The 16,795-nt window shown below is 42.2% G+C and overlaps 1 protein-coding gene across 1 annotated transcript in view; it reads left to right on the top strand.

Moving 5' to 3' along the window:
* The window catches only part of DNAH8 (dynein axonemal heavy chain 8), a 339,200-nt gene that overhangs the window by 11,340 nt on the left and 311,065 nt on the right, over window positions 1-16,795 (top strand). Inside the window, exons 2-7 of the mRNA XM_060403159.1 lie at window positions 7,149-7,649; window positions 7,759-7,893; window positions 11,107-11,191; window positions 13,325-13,476; window positions 15,013-15,202; window positions 15,695-15,858. Of these exons, the coding sequence (XP_060259142.1) occupies window positions 7,194-7,649; window positions 7,759-7,893; window positions 11,107-11,191; window positions 13,325-13,476; window positions 15,013-15,202; window positions 15,695-15,858 (1,182 nt within the window). The 5' untranslated portion in view covers window positions 7,149-7,193. The remainder of the gene's footprint in view (window positions 1-7,148; window positions 7,650-7,758; window positions 7,894-11,106; window positions 11,192-13,324; window positions 13,477-15,012; window positions 15,203-15,694; window positions 15,859-16,795) is intronic.

A 16,795-nucleotide genomic window follows, 5' to 3' on the forward strand; every position in this document is an offset into this window, starting at 1 on the left:
TATTTCCCAGTTAAGAAAAAAACTAACTAAAGCACAAAGTGGAAAACAAAACTAAAGCAAGGTGCCAAGTGGGGAATAAAGCATTGAAAACAAAACTAACAAATATGTTGAGAGGAAAAGAAAGGAAGGAAAGAAAGAAAGAATAGATATGCAAAGTTAAATAGGAGGTAGATGAAGAAGGTTTATGTACATTGAATATTAACTGCAAGGGGAAAAGAACAGTAGGAAAGGCAAACAAAGGAATAAATGTAGAAAAAATATAATAGGTTTTAAAAAATTAAAAGAATTATAAAAAAGAGAAGAGAAAAAAGCAGAAGAAAGAAAAAGAGGAAAAAACTCCATAGAACTGCAAAAGCCCAACGTAGATGCAGAGGTTTATAACAACAATTAAAAGTGTGACTGAATATACACATATACATATACACCCATAAGCAAAATCAAAACAGTCCAACGAAAATAAAGCACAATAGAGCCAGCAAACAAAGGGAACCCAAAATTATATCTACCAGAACAAACCTAACTACAGCACAAACTGGACAACAAAACTAAAGGCAGGTGCCAACTGGAGAATAAAACAATGAAAATAAAACTAACAAATATGTTGAGAGGAAAGGAAAGAAAGAAAAGATACGTAAAGTTAAATAGAGGTAGATGAAGGTTTATATACATGAAAGATTAACTGAAAGGGGAAGAGAACAGTAGGAAAAGCAAAGGAATAAATGTAGAAAAAATAATAATAGGTTAAAAAAATTTTTTTTTTAAAAAGGGGAGGAAGGGAAAAAAGAAAAGGGAAATTCCCTAGAATTGCAAAAGCCCAACCATAGAGGCAGGGGTTTATGACAACAATAAAAAATGTGACTGAGAATAAAAGGAAAAAAAGCTCAAAAGTTTAATTAGACTTCATAGTGCCAATAAAACTGACAACTACAACAGAGGGGGAAATAAAGAAAAAATCCCAAAGAATCTACAGAACAAGTGAAAACATAAGAATAATAAATGTTTTTCTTGAGTCACTGCTGTCAGAGTCGTTTCCCTTGCTGGTAGTCACAGTCCACCTTACCTCCCTAGATGCCCTCCAGCACTGTGCTGATCTCTGGACCTGCTGTAGGGGCAGCTCAGATTCTAATCTGGTTCTACTCCTGTGTGTTCTTGCCTCCAGTGTCTACAGCTATCAACTAGTGCATTTTCTTTTGTGGGAGCACTCCATGACCTTTTCTGTATTCCATAGACACAGAATCTGCCTAGTTGATTGTGTGGATTTAATCTGCAGCTTGTACAGCAGGTGGGAAGGTTTTGGGTCTTCTTCGTTAGCCACACTGCCCCTTGGGTTTCAATTGTGGTTTTATTTCCACCTCTGCATGTGGGTCATCCACTGGGGTTTGCTCCTGAGGCTGCCCTGGAGGACTTGGGTTTGCCCCTGTGAGGGCCAGATGTGGAGGTAGTGCAGCTGCTTGGGTCACAGGGGTTCTGGCCGCACCAGGTACTCAGGGGAGTTGGTGGCTAGGGCAGCAGGAAATACAGTGCTCTAGAAGGGTGTGGCAACCAGCATTGGCCAATAGGCTCCCTTGTTCTTGCCTGGAGAACCCCCGTCCCTGCCAGAGAAGCCTGGCAGACCACAGTCTACAGGATCGCAAAGAGTCAGACAGGACTGAAGCAACTCTGCACGCATAGACGCAAGACTTTTTTTGCCCATGGCAGCTCTGCCCCAGTGAGAGTTGAGCGTGAAGGTGGCACAGCTGCTTGGCTTGTGGGGACCCTGGCGGCGCCAAGTGTGCAGGGACATGGACTGCCTCTGCTGCAGGAGTTCTGGCCCTATCAGAGTCTTTTTTCAAGCCTCATGTAGCTGGTGATCAGAAGGCCTCTTTGGCCACTCTTTCTCTGTAGCTCTGCCCTTTCCGGCACTTAGCAAGCTCCCTTGCCTGGGGTCCTCTGTTGTTCCATGTGTCAGGCACATAGAGGGGCCCCCCTAGCTGGGGTCCTACTCTGTAGATTGGCCCATCAGGCACTTAAAGGGGCACCCTGGGTGGGGTCCGGGTCTGTAGTTCAGTGTGTCGGGCATTTGATAGGCCAGCCTCTCTATACTGTTCAGCTGCCAGTGCTGACTTGCAGAGGGAGAGAGGCTATGGCGATGGCTCCACCTGCTGCGTGACTCGGCAGTATCGCCTTGCTTCCTTGGCTGCCTGGCTTTCCTCCACAGTCATTTCCCACCACAGTCTCCTCCCTCACATCCCATCGATCTCCCTCTCCACCATCAACGGCAGCCCTCACCCTGGGATTGCTCCACAATCCCTGAACTCCAGCTCCCAGCTGCTGCCCCTTACAGGGGATCTGCGTCCCTGTCTGGGGTATGTAAGATTGAGGCAAGGACTGTCTGATTCTCATTCCATTTAGGCTGCCACAGATCACCTGTTTCAGTCTCATCCTTAAATGTTTCTCCTCTGACTCAGACAATTGTCCCAGTGTGGGGGTGGAACCCCTGATTCAGTTCCTCCACCCTTTGTGGGAAGGTCCAGTCCTACTAACACGCCTGGATTTCTCCCTAGTTCCTTCATCCTACCAAGTTTTGCATGGGTCTATATGTTCTTTTGGAGAAGGCAATGGCATCCCACTCCAGTACTCTTGTCTGGACAATCCCATGGACGGAGGAGCCTGGTGGGCTGCAGTCCATGGGGTCGCTAAGAGTCAGACACAGCTGAGCAACATCACTTTCACTTTTCACTTTCATGCATTGGAGAAGGAAATGGCAACCCACTCCAGTGTTCTTGGCTGGAGAATACCAGGGATGGTGGAGCCTGGTGAGCTGCCGTCTATGGGGTCGCACAGAGTCGGACATGACTGAAGGGACTTAGCAGCTTAGCAGCACATGTTCTTTTCCGCTGGTCAGGTACTCCTGTCCACTCTCAGCTGGTGTTCTGCGTGCACTTCTGTGTCTGAAGGTGTATCCCTGATGTATCCGAGGAGAGAGATGTCCTCCATGTCCACCTAGTCCTCCGCCATCTTGTTCTCCCTGGTCATTTTCTTTTTAAAAGAAGTTAAATCTATCATCTTAGCAGAAAGTAAGTGTTGAAAGCCTGAAATAAATTGAGTTTACTAGTGTTAGAAAAAATGTTCAAAATATGTATGACTGTGCTGTGTATTGGGCTTCCTAGCTGGTGCTAGTGGTAAAGAACTCACCTGCCAATGCAGGAGATCCAAGAGACTTGGGTTTGAACTGTGGGTCAAGAAGATCCCCTGGAGGAGTGCATAGCAACCCACTGGCAACCCACTCCAATATTCTTGCCAGCGAATCCCATGGACAGAGGAGCCTGGCAGGCTATGGTCCATAGGGTCGCAAATAGTCGGACACGACTGAAGCTCCTTAGCATGCATGCATACATGGTATAGATCTACATATGTGTATGTAGACACACACACACACACACACACACACACACACACACACACACGCTATGTTAACCAAAATTTGAGAAACAGAGACCTGATGGAAATTAAAAGGTGTTTATTTGGGGTTTGTTAGGACTGCAGCCTGAGAGACACAGATTCAAAAAGCACTTGAATTGTATTATGCAGGACTCCAAAATGAAGGAGGCTTAAAAAGGCAAAAATCACAAGTTTACAGTTAAATTACATGAATGGTTTATCAAGAATAATAGTTGAAACTGGCAAGAAGTAAGGGTGCTTTAAGGATTTGTTGGGATCTGAAATGGTTGCATAGTTAAGTACAAGGGGAAACCGTGAGACTATAAGGTTGCAGCTGCCAGCAGCTGCTGTTTTGAAAATGGTTCGTGGTGTCCTTCACTTTGATACAATTCAGATAAAATTCAAGTTCTCAGTGGTTTGGGGATGTGTCTGAGACCAGGTCCTCAATGTCAGCCCAACTCCATTTTTTATGTCTAGACGATGATTATTATAATGTCAATTTTCATCAAATATATATATTGAGTATTAAATATATTAAGTGTATTAAAATTCATATTATTTACATTCTCTCTCCATATATATTTATCAACCACAGTTCTATGTCTCAGCAAGCACAGAAACTGGGATTTACTTGCTGGCAATTAATATTACCTCCCCAGTCTTCTCTGGGCTTCCCTGGTGGCTCAGTGGTAAAGAATCTGCGTGCCAAGCAGGAAACTCAAGTTCAATCCCTGGGTCAAGAAGATGCCCTGGAGAAGGGAATGGCACCCCACTCCAGTATTCTTGCCTGGAGAATCCCATGGACAGAGGAGTGCGAGTTATAGTCACAAAAGAGTCTGACATGACTTAGCGGCTCAACGACTACAGCAACTTCAGTCTTCTGCTTGGAACTCATATGTATCCTACCAAGACTTGTCTTAAATGACAGCTCATTTTTAGGGATTTTCCTCCTGCACTTTCTCTTTTGACACTATAGATTTTTGTGCACACTTTGGCTGGTTCTAGTGAAATTATAAGTGTTGATGTGTTTATTTCCCTCATTAGAAAGATCATTCTTGGCTGTGTAATTGGATAAGACCTGTAACTTCTCTAGATCTTAGTTTCATTATCAGTAAAAAGGGAAAATTAAGCTAGATGATTTCTAACACTTATTTTCTAGTTCTAAAATTATGTGTCATGAATCTTAACTATCTGGAATCTTTAAGTAACAAAATTTTCTGAAAATTTAATCTGTGCCAACACTTAAGAAATAGTAGTAATTTTTAGAGGGGAACCTTATTAAGATTTGTTGAATCCTTCCTTGATTTTTTAAGCAAAATATATTTCAATTTTAGCCTTTCTTTCATGGCTTACATAATGGTATCTCTATACTGGCTCAAATTACTGTGTGTCTCTAGAAAGAGCCTTGATTGCCTATAGAGATGCTCTCCAGCCCCACTGAACTCAATCAGTACACATACTTTACCATTTATTGAAATTAAATTTTGCTTTGGTTTCAGAAACTCGACAACAATACCTGTTGATACCCTTTGAAAGAAGGCATGATTCTCTTACCAAGAAAAATGAATTATTTTGTAGAATTCAAAAGCAAAAATTTATTCAGAGTGACAGGTAGTTGATATGACTTCACTAGTATGTATCATCATGCTTGATCTTGACATATTATAGATAGCACAACTTTCTCCTATAGGCCAGTTTCAAGTGTAAGATTGTAATGCACACACAACCCCTGGGTATTGTATATCTTTGTTGTGTCCAATAGTAATTCACAGACATCTAAGTAGTCACTGCCTAAGCAAATTTCCTCTAGTGTGAAGAAGCTAGACCTTAGATTGTGTGTGTGTGTGTGTGTGTGTATGTTAGTCACTCAGTTGTGTCAGACTCTTTGCGACCCCATGGTCTGTAGCCTGCCAGGCTCCTCTCTGCATAAGATTTCCCAGGTAGGAATATTGGAGTGGGTTGCCATTCCCTTCTTCAGGGGATCTTCCTAACCCAGAGATGGATCCCTGATTTCCTGCATTGCAAGCAGATTCTTTACCGTCTGGGCCACCAGGGAAGCCCAGACCTTAGACTGTGGCCAAAAATCAAAGACAAAAAACAGGATCCATAAGAGAGGAGAGAGAGAGATGAGAAAAAAAAATTAAGCAAAAACTTCAGGCAGTTTGAGTTCTTATTTGTACATCTTGGATGTTGGTGGGTCAACAGGTTGCCTGGCAGCTGAAAGGTCAGTGTGGATCTTTCTGTTCTGGAATAGACCAAAGTAGTATATCAAAGAAAATTTCAGCTGTTTATGGGTGCTTTGGAAAACCTGGAGAGGGCAGATGTTGGGTGCAGATTATAGGTAATCTCTGTGTCTGATGAGGGGCTGCTGGTGTCCCTTCATATGAAGCACCATCTCACTTAGGCCAGGTCTGCACCAGTGACTTCAGAATTTCTCACTAGAAAGCTTCTTTATCTTCTTTTGAAGTAGCTGCTTTGTAATCTGTTTTTTTGCTCTTTAATTATTTACTCTTATTCTGTGAGAGTTAGAATCTTAGCCATATTCCGAATGCCTGTTTATTTTGATGGAGATTTGACTATTGCCCTAAATTTGATTTTTTTCCCTCCTTTTGCTGGGAGAAATATCAATAACCTCAGATATGCAGATGACACCACCCTTATAGTAGAAAGTGAAGAGGAACTAAAAAGCCTCTTGATGAAAGTGAAAGAGGAGAGTGAAAAAGTTGGCTTAAAGCTCAACATTCAGAAAACAAAGATCATGGCATCTGGTCCCATCACTTCATGGCAAATAGATGGGGAAACCAGTGGAAACAGTGTCAGACTTTATCTTTTTGGGCTCCAAAATCACAGCAGATGGTGACTGCAGCCATGAAATTAAAAGACACTTACTCCTTGGAAGAAAAGTTATGACCAACCTAGATAGTATATTCAAAGCAGAGACATTACTTTGCCAACAAAGGTCCGTCTAGTCAAGGCTATGGTTTTTTCAGTAGTCACGTATGGATGTGAGAGTTGGACTGTGAAGAAAGCTGAGCGCCAAAGAATTGATGCTTTTGAACTGTGGCGTTGGAGAAGACTCTTGAGAGTCCCTTGGACTGCAAGGAGATCCAACCAGTCCATTCTAAAGGAGATCAGTCTTGGGTGTTCTTTGGAAGGAATGATGCTAAAGCTGAAACTCCAGTACTTTGGCCACCTCATGGGAAGAGTTGACTCATTGGAAAAGACCCTGATGCTGGGAGGGACTGGGGGCAGGAAGAAAAGGGGACGACAGAGGATGAGATGGCTGGATGGCATCACCGACTCAATGGACATGAGTCTGAGTGAACTCTGGGAGTTGGTGATGGACAGGGAGGCCTGGCGTGCCTGTGATTCATGCGGTTGCAAAGAGTCGGACACGACTGAGCGACTGAACTGAATTGAACTAGATTCCACTGGGAATGGGGTATGTACCCTAGGGTCATATCATGATCAGGAGAAGCACTTACACAGTTTGAAAAAGCCCCTAGACAGATGTGTGTGTATACGTGTGTGTGTGTGTGTGTGTGTGTGCATGCTGTCTCACTTAAAAAAATTCTCTCCCTAGCCCCATAAACTTAGTTTCTTTAGATAATGCAGTAGGGAGAAATACATAATTTTGTTACCCTGTCTAGCTTCAAGGGTAGTAACAAATTAACATATCGCGCTCAACTTTTTGAATAGTTTTAAAAGGAAACCTTTTATCATCCTAGGTTTTGAAGTTTTAAAGTGCTCTGCTGGTGGAAGGACTGGATAACATGAGCGCTGAGGAAGGCGACCCCCCACCCCCTCCGGAAGAAGATGCCCCTCCCTCGTCCGGAGAACCAGCGCCTCCTGGTTCAGAAGAGGTTGCTCCTCCAGATCCAGGAGATGAGGCTCCGCCCCCTGCAGAAGAAGAGACTCCTCCTCCTCCTTCCAGCGAGGAGGCCCCAACCCTTCGAGAAGCGGTGTCTGAGGGAGATACAGGCTCTTTTTCCGAGAAAGGCCCTACTTCCTCTTTAAGTGATTATTTGAATCTCTTTCCTTCTGATGAAAGGATAGTTATGCCAGATGATGATGAGTTGGAACCAGGCAGGGTGCGACCCAGGCCTGCACCGCGAATGGCCCAGTCAATGCTTTCTGATGTGCTCTCTCAGTCTTCCCGGAGATCATCCAAATATCGCCGAAGTATGAGTGGCATTCCAAATCTACAGGAAACATTAAAAGAGAGACAGGTTTTGCTCATGTTTTTCATATGTGTCAGTTTTATCTCAAATGAAACGTTTTGGTGATTTTTCTTAATAACTGCATTTTTTATTTTTACCTGTGGTTTTCATTCTTTAGGCAAGATATAGAGATGCAAGAGAAAACCGAAAAATGAAAATTGACCCTTCCTACAAATATATATTTGAAGTTCTGTCAGAAAAGCTTGGCCTGGACATAGTAACTGTTGAAGAATTAATTTTGGATTGCCCGTCTGTAAGTCTGAGTCTTCTCATTCTCTTTTAGCTGCTTTTAGAGGAGTGATTGATTTAAGAAACATGGATCATTGTGAACAACAAAACATTTAGAAAGAGGTGGTTGGAATTTACCTGATTAGAGAGGAAGCTTTATTTTATGTAATTATAGCCAACTGGATGATATTTCTAGTTTGGCCTACCAGTGTGGAGGAAGGAAGGAAGGAAAAGAGTTGGCAACTAGAATTGAGCTAAGATTCTAATTCAGAATGGCTTCAGAAGTTAAGAAGAACAGTAAAGCACAGGTAGAGTGATATTTTAAAAGTACAGCTTATATAACCTACAAGTGAAAATTATTTGGATAGAAAAACAAACTGCAAAAATAGAGCCAGGGCTCAGTGACTGTTGCATGAATATACTGGAAAACAGTGAGGTGGTTCCCATGTATCTCTGCATGCCAGGGACACCCTACTGCCTACTTTTCTGGCATAATTATTAACAGTTCCTCTTTTCACTCCAAAAACGGTCCCAATTTTGGATGATGAATTTACTATATATGGTCACCCTAATTATAGTAATATATGATAAACTGTGACTTTCATAGCAGTTCCCAGAAGCAGTGTTATAGCTTCCTTATAGCTCAGGTTCTAAATTAATTTTCTTTTAAAACAATTTGATACTTTTTGTTGTAAATTCCTTATCGACATTGATTCTCTTTTAAAAATATTTATTTTTATTTATTTTTGGCTGCTTTGGGTCTTTGTTGCTTTGTACAGGCTTTCTCTAGTTGTGGTGAGTGAGGGCTACACATTGTGGTCTGCGGGCTTCTTGTTATATCAGCGTCTCTTGCTGTGGAGCATGCGCTCTAGGCTCGTGGGTTTCAGTAGTTGCAGCGCACAGGCTCAGTAGTTATGGATCTCAGGCTCTAGAGCGAGGAGGACTCAGTAGCTGTGGCACACAGGCCTAGTTGCTCCATGGCATATGGAATCCTCCTGGACCAAGGATTGAATCTGTGCCTCCTGCATTGGTAGGCAGATTCTTATCCACTGTGGCACCAGGGAAGTCCTAACTTAATTTTCAATAAAATTACTGTTAACTGCTTGAGCTTGTCATCAAGTCTAGGATCAGTGAAAGTCACAGTTTCTCAGGTCACCAAAGTTCCATGTGGGAATGTGGATGTGGCCAAAGATGGCTTTAAAGGCATGCAGGCTGTTAGCTGAGTAAGCCCCTGTGCTGAAGGGCCTTGCGCTTGGATTAATGATCTCCTATTGCCATCTTGAAATTATTAATAATTTTTAAACATTTGGTTCTGCATTTTCATTTTATACTGGGCCCCACAAATTCTGAAATCTGTACTGGCTATGGGTCATACCACCCAATGGCAATAGGATTCTCTTTGCCATTCTCAAGCTGTTTTGTTTGTTTGTATTGCTTTTAAAAAATTAGTTATTTATGGCTGTGCTGGGTCTTTGTTCTGAGTGGGCTTTTCTCTGGTTGTGTAGAGTAGGGTATACAGTCTAGTTAGAGTGTGTGGGCTTCTCACTGCAGTGACTTCTCTTGTGGAACATGGGCTCTAGGGCGCGTGGGCTTCACAGTTGCAGCATGTGGGTTCAACAGTTGCAGCTCCTAGGCTCTAGAGCACAGGCTTAGTTGCTCCAACACATGTGGGATCTTCCTGGATCAGGGATGGAATCTGTGTTTCCTGCATTGACAGGTGGATTCTTTACCGCTGAGCCACCATTTGTTTCAATCTCTCCTGGCCTCCTTTCCTTACTATTTTGGCTCCTCTGACAACTCTGTTTGTGTGTCTGCCTGTTCTCCTAGTAGAAGAAAGTAACACGAAACAGCCCTGTACTCATCACTGAGCAGATGACCAAGAGATGAAGGAAAGGCAAATTTCTAAAAAAAGTGTTTCTTAGACGGCGCAGGCTTCAGGCCTGTCCCAAGAACCATTCCTGTGCTTGGTTAGGGAGGAAACTATTCAGGTGATCAACCTTGTTTCACCTGGAATTTGTAAGGCCACATAGTTGGTTGACTTCATAATTGGAATCCCAGTAGCTCTGCAGAAGTTTTAGGCATAGACATTGGGACTAGGCAGTGCCTTCAGAGGAGGACTGATGCTAGGACTCAGGAGATGGGTGCCTACAGAGGTGATACTATCACCCTTAAGTATTGATATTTGCCCCCTGGTTTTCTTGACTGGCATTTTCTGCTTGGAGGAAGTTTTTCTCACTGGCTAGCATGCTGGAGTGCCTGGTGGCTGCAAACCATTCCACTTGTCATTCCAGGGGTATGTCTTGGATTTGGGTTTATGTGGTTAAGTGATTCCTTAAGACTATCATGGACCAGGTCAGATACTGCTAAGGTAGCAAGAAATGGGAAATCTAGGATTAAGGGAAAATTCAGGCCAAGAAAGGTGTTTCCTTAAGAGTTCCTTGTAAGCTGCAAAGCCACAGTGGAAGGAAGATCATACAGCCAGGAATGGAGACAAATGTCACAATCTGGGAGAGATTAGAGTGCTTATTTCGTTACATGTTCAAAGCCAGGACTTATAGTAGATTGGCATCAGGGTTAGTGGATGCATGAGGAAGCAGAAGGAATAAGGATCAGGGGATGGTACGTTTTGTTGTGTGGTTTAGGAAACTGGGTGTATGAAGAACAGGTGTGGTGGTTCATTTGTTGGCTTTCAGATCCATTCTCTTTTACTGTTCTGTTACCTGAAAGATGACCTTTCTGGAATCTACCACGTGCCCTTGCTCTCTTGCTTCCATGTGGCTCAGCCTCTGGGAGGCACCAGTAAGAGACTGGAGGGAATAGGGGGAAGAAGCCTGATCCTTCCCTCCTTGGCCTTGTTTCTGGCCGTGTTCTCCCGAGCAGTCCCTGTCCCCCAGCTCCTCCTTTCAGCCTGCTTCCTGCTGTTCCCCCGTGCCCACTCTTACAAGCCTTGAGGTCTTACTGGTTTTCCTCTGTTGGTTTATTTTATTATAGTTTCCTAGTCATTTTATTGGGCTTCCCCAGGTGGCTAAGTGATAAAGAATCTGCCTGGAATGCTGGAGACTGGGTTTGATCCCTGGTTGGAGAAGATCCCCTGGAGAAGGAAATGGCAACCCATTCCAGTATTCTTGCCTGGGAAATCCCATGGACAGAGGAGCCTGGTGGGCTACAGTCCATGGGGCCACAAAAGAGTTGGACATGACTTAGCCACTAAACAAGTCATTTCTCGTTTACTTAACAGCTGGACCCATTTACTTTCTTTTTTATGAAAGATGGTTGTAAGACACTGAAATTTTTGTACCAAGAAGGAGATGTACCTGGTCTTGGTAAGTATGTTCTACAAGGGTAATGTGCCAGCTGTTCATGAATGAATGTGAAAATGTAGCATATCTTTTCTCTTATACATAGACAATCCTATGTTTATAAAGGAAATTATCAGGAGCTTACAGGATTACCATAATGATTGAAGAAGAAAACATCCTTATAAAAGTCATTGACTTCCCCTGCAAATATACATTTTCACTAGGGTTTAATAGCCTTTTCCCTGAAGCAGGTAGAGAGCCATTCTGTACACATGTTGTCAGATGACCAGAAATAGTCAGGAAACCACCTGAAAGCACAGCCGTTGCTCCCTATGGTCCTAGGCGAGCATCCTGTGTCTGCTGCAGCTGTAGTTGGAATATCTGGCTTTCCGTACTTTCCACATTATTCCAAAAAGAATTGCTACTTTACCAGGTTGGTAAACTTTTGTCTTAATAAGTAGGTACATGGCCCATCCTTTGCTCTTAGGCTACTTATCTTATAAATCCTGTGGATTTTACCTTCACTGTGTCCCCTCTATTGGTTCTTTCTTGCTTTCCTCCTCTGCTGCCTTTAAACTAGGCTCATATCTCATGCCCGTCTCTGGATTCTAGATCCAAAAATAGTATCTGTTGTCAGATGCCCTCTCTGAAGTCTACAGTACTTATTCTTGGTAAGTAAACCTTTTATTAGGCCCAGACTCTTCATTTATTGCACCAAGGCCTGTCATAAGCTGGACACACAGTACTTGCTTAGTTGCACCTCCTAGTCTTCTCTTGGGAGAAGGCAATGGCAACCCACTCCAGTACTCTTGCTTGGGAAATCCCATGGATGGAGGAGCCTGGCAGGCTACAGTCCATGGGGTCTCGAAGAGTCAGACACGACTTCACTTTCACTTTCATTTTTTACTTTCATGCACTGGAGAAGGAAATGGCAACCCACTCCAGTCTTCTTGCCTGGAGAATCCCATGGACGGGAGCCTGGTGGGCTGCTATTTGTGGGGTCACACAGAGTTGGACACGACTGATGTGACTTAGCAGCAGCAGTCTCCTCTTAACCAGAACTTGCTGCTCCCTCTAAGTCAGTCTTCATTGTTCTCTGTTCATACCAGAGTCATTTCTGTGCCCCTTTCTCCACTCTCTATCCTGACTCTCTCTCAATGCCCTTCTCTCCACCTAGACAAATACTACCCTTCTTCGGGATCACTTCATGCATTCTCTTTTCTTCAGAGCCTTCCTAGAGTTTTCCAAACCATGTCCATCACTATCCTCCAAACTCCTGTCTCTTTTAAAGTTTGCACTGTAAAATAGAACACTTGATAACGTTCTTCTGTTTTCATCTTGTTGTTGTTGTTCAGTTGCTCAGTCGTGTCTGACTCTTTGAAACCCTGTGGACTGCAGCACAGCAGGCTTCCCTGTCCTTCATTATCTCCCGGAATTTGCTCAGAATCATTGAGTCAGTGATGCTATCTGACCATCTCATCCTCCATCTCTCCCTTCTCCTCCTGTCCTGAATCTTTCCCAGCATCTGGGTCTTTTCTAATGAGTTGGCTCTTCACATCAAATGGCCAAGGTATTGGAGCTTCACCTCTAGCATCAGTCTTTCCAGTGACTATTCAGGGTTGATTTCTTTTAGGATTGACCGGTTTAATCTCCTTGCAGTCCAAGGGACTCTCAAGAATCTTCAAACACTGAAGATAGATACCTAATTAAATGATAAGTTTTCATTGAAATTAGCTCAAGGAAGGATTTCATATAAGTTGGGTGCTGTGAGAATATTTAGCAGGGGACAGGATCTTCTTAGCGGAGTCACTGAAGGTTTCCCCGAGAGGTGGCATTCTGGCTAAAATATGTAAGATTAGCAAGGGTTAGGGAGGTAGAAGGTGGACAATGGGATGGCAGAAGAGTATGCATGAAGGCCCTGCCTGAGGCCAGGCCGGAAGGAGCAAAGTGCAGAGCTCAGGGAAAGGCACCTGCGGAGGTGGCAATGTTAAAATTTGCAATTACTAACATCTTTTTGTAGGCAAAAAATTTTATCCCACAATCATATTGAAAAGTTCTTATAATAAAGTGAGGCAAGGAACACCAGTGTAAGAGTCACAGTAATTTATCACATTTAATCAGTTATGTGATATGTTAATTTCTGACTTTTGTTTTCAGAATGTGGTCGAACTATTGCTGGAGCAACCAAAGGGGCAAAAATGATGAGACTGTATGTAGACAACGCAGCCCCGGAGAAACTAAAAGGACAGTGTGTATTTTTTGTTCGCTGTCGCAACGATATCCCTATAAATACTAAAAATATTCAGGAAGTATGTTTACTTTTTTTCAAATATATAGTTATATATTTTTGCCAGCTTTATTGTGATACAATTGACATATAACACTATGTAAATTTAAGGTATGCAAATAATTTATTTAATACATTGTGAGATGATTACCAGCACAGCATTAACTTCATATAATTAACTACTTTTCTTTTTTGGTAATGATATTTAAGATCTACTCCCTTAGCAACTTTTTTCTAAGTTTTTTTTTTTTTTGATGTGGACCATTTTTAAATGCTTTATTGCACTTATTACAATATTGCTTCTGTTTTATGTTTTGGTGTTTTGCCTAAAAGGTATGTGGGTTCTTAGCTCCCCAATCAAAGATTGCATCCCCTGCATTAGAAGGTGAAGTCTTAACAACTGGACTGCCGGGGATGTCCCAGCAGCTTTCAAATATATGATATGGTAATTTATGCTTTTGAACTGTGGTATTGGAGAAGACTCTTGAGAGTCCCTTGGACTGCAAGGAGATCAAACCAGTTCATCCTAAAGGAGATCAGTCCTGAATATTCATTGGAAGGATTGATGCTGAAGCTGAAACTCTAATACTTTGGCCACCTGATGTGAAGAACCAACTCACTGGAAAAGACCCTGATGCTGGGCAAGATTGAAGGCAGAAGGAGAATGGGACAGAGAATGGGATGGTTGGATGGCATCACCGACTTGATGGACATGAGTTTGAGCAAGCTCCGGGAGTTGGTGATGGGCAGGGAAGCCTGATATGCTGCAGTCCATGGAGTTGCAAAGAGTTGGACATGACCGGAGTGACTGAACGAAACTGATTGTTGACTGTGGGGCTTCCCAGGTGGTGCTAGTGATAACGAACCTGTCTGCCAATGCAGGAGCCACAGGAGACTCTGGTTTGATCCTGGGGTCGGGAAGATCCCCTGGAGGAGGGCATGGCAACCCACTTGAGTGTTCTTGCCTAGAGAATCCCATGGACAGAGGAGCCTGGTGGGCTATGGTCCATAGGGTTGCAGAGAGTCGGACATGACTGAAGTAACTTAGCATGGCACATTGTTAACATAGTCACCATGTTGTACATTATATCCCCAGAACCTAGTCATCTTATAACTGAAAGTTTGTACCCTTTCACCAGCGGTTTTTTTGTGTCAAATTTCTGAGCAGAAGGCTAGTTTCATTGTTCTGTCTTTGCGCTGACAGTTTTCTGGTCTCCTTTTCATAGACACAGCAACTGTCAACCTAGAACTTTCTTTCTGCAGGAGGCTTAATTTCATTTCCCTCACATTGTGTATGCTCCAGGCCATAACTTCTTCCCTAGGCAGAATTTAAAGCACCAGGGAAAAAAATGTTTGTTTGATGTGCAAGCGTCTGAATGGTTAAATGCAGGCAGAATATAAATTTATTGATTTTAGAACCCTAATATTCACCACTTAAGTTTTCCTAATAGTTTATAAGATGTATTATCTATACTTATTGCGATGTAAAAATAGATTTTGGTTTTCAGTTCTTAATGGGACCAGCATATAAAATAACCTTTGAACATTATCCTTTCAGGAAGTGCTATTTACTGTTCTGGATGCATCAGAAGGACTGCTAGTTGGGATTAGAAATATGCTGGCAAATATATTTCTACCAGCTATTCTTGCAACAAATAATTGGGGTGCTTTAAACCAGTCCCAGCAAGGAGAATCTGAAAAACACATTTTCATTGAAACCATCAACAGATACCTTTCCTTTTTAGATGGTAAGTATAATATTTAATGTTTAATGATTGTTACAAATAAGCAAATTAGCTATAAGATATGTTATTCAAAATAAACTTTAGAGAAAAAATTTCCATCTTAAAAGATGATGTTAATCAAAGTAATTATGGGACCTAGAGGTAAGACATTTAATCATTACAGCTTCTCTTTCCAGGAATTTTTGAAGGCATAAGATACATTTTCTTTTATATTTTCTGTTGAGGAAGAAGTCTCTTCCTATATTATTTGTGAAAATTTTTACCATATTTAAAAATATATACTTTATTATTAACTCTCTTTAAACTATAAATCATCTCATATTGATAAAAATAAATAATTTAAATAATCATAACACAGTCTAATGATCAATTAGAATTATACTTCTATAAAATATTAAATCTCTAACATTTTAGTAATTACAGCTTGAAATCACACATTGATGTTTAACACACTGACATTACCATCTCTTCTCAATATTATTTTTTCCCTTTTAGGTGCTAGAATAAGTATTGAGGGAACAGTTAAGTTAAAAAAAATAGACAATGTTGATTTTTCCAAACTGCACACCTTTGAAGAAGTGACAGTGGCAGCGAGCAATTCAGAAACTGTTCGTCAGCTAGAGGACGTGCTGATGATATGGTACAAACAGATCGAACAGGTGAGCTGGCTCGAATGACTTCGTCAGATATGGACTGTGGTTCTCATCTGTGTCCTAATCATTGCATTTTGTTCCTGAACGTAAAGGGAAGAGGAGCCTTCCAGATTCTGCTATGAAATTCAGCCTGTTCTTGATTCCAGAACAAAATCATTGTTCTCCTTGGACCATTTAAAATCACCTTTAAGATATTTCTCTCTTTAAGGAGGAAACCATAACAGTATGGCTTGAGGATGAATAAAGAATCAGGAATAGCTAGCATTTATCTGCAGTATTTTATATATTGTTTATGCTTTTCATTAGAGAGAGAGGAAAAGTACACAATGAAGAGCCCATAGCCACAATGCTAGATAATTAATAAATGCTTTTTGGTTCATCAGTGAAATTGTCTGTGTTGACAGAGAGGTTCAAACTAGGCTCGTTCATATTAGTGCTACACTTGCAAGTCTGCAGCTCTGTGGCCAAATACATCTTCTCTGTCAGTAAGAAAAGCAGTGATAGAAATGGTGTCACATTCTGTGAGGTGCCAACTTACACTACAAAGGCTGCCCCAAACCAGATACTATATAATTGCTCTAAATAGACTCTAGAAACCAGCTCACAGATCTCCAGTTCATGAGCACAGGAGAGTGGAACTGGAGAAGAAAATCTTTAATTGAGTGAGGACTAGGGGAGAAAAGTCTTGAGCAAGCGAGAGTTAGAGAAAAGCATCTCTGATTTTACCTCTCAGAGCTGCTAGAAGGAGGGAAGTGTAGCTAGAGTGGAGACTCTGGAGGAGTTTTGGAAACTCCATCAAGGCCTGGATGCTGACCCTAGAATTTGCTTCCAGGTGTCACTAGGTATGGAGAAGGCAATGGCACCCAACTCTAGTACTTTGCCTGGAAAATCCCAAGGACGGAGGAGCCTGGTAGGCTGCAGTCCATGGGGTCGCCAAGAGTCA

Source organism: Ovis aries, chromosome 20 (assembly GCF_016772045.2).
Source record: "Ovis aries strain OAR_USU_Benz2616 breed Rambouillet chromosome 20, ARS-UI_Ramb_v3.0, whole genome shotgun sequence".
NCBI classification, from domain to species: Eukaryota; Metazoa; Chordata; class Mammalia; order Artiodactyla; family Bovidae; genus Ovis; species Ovis aries.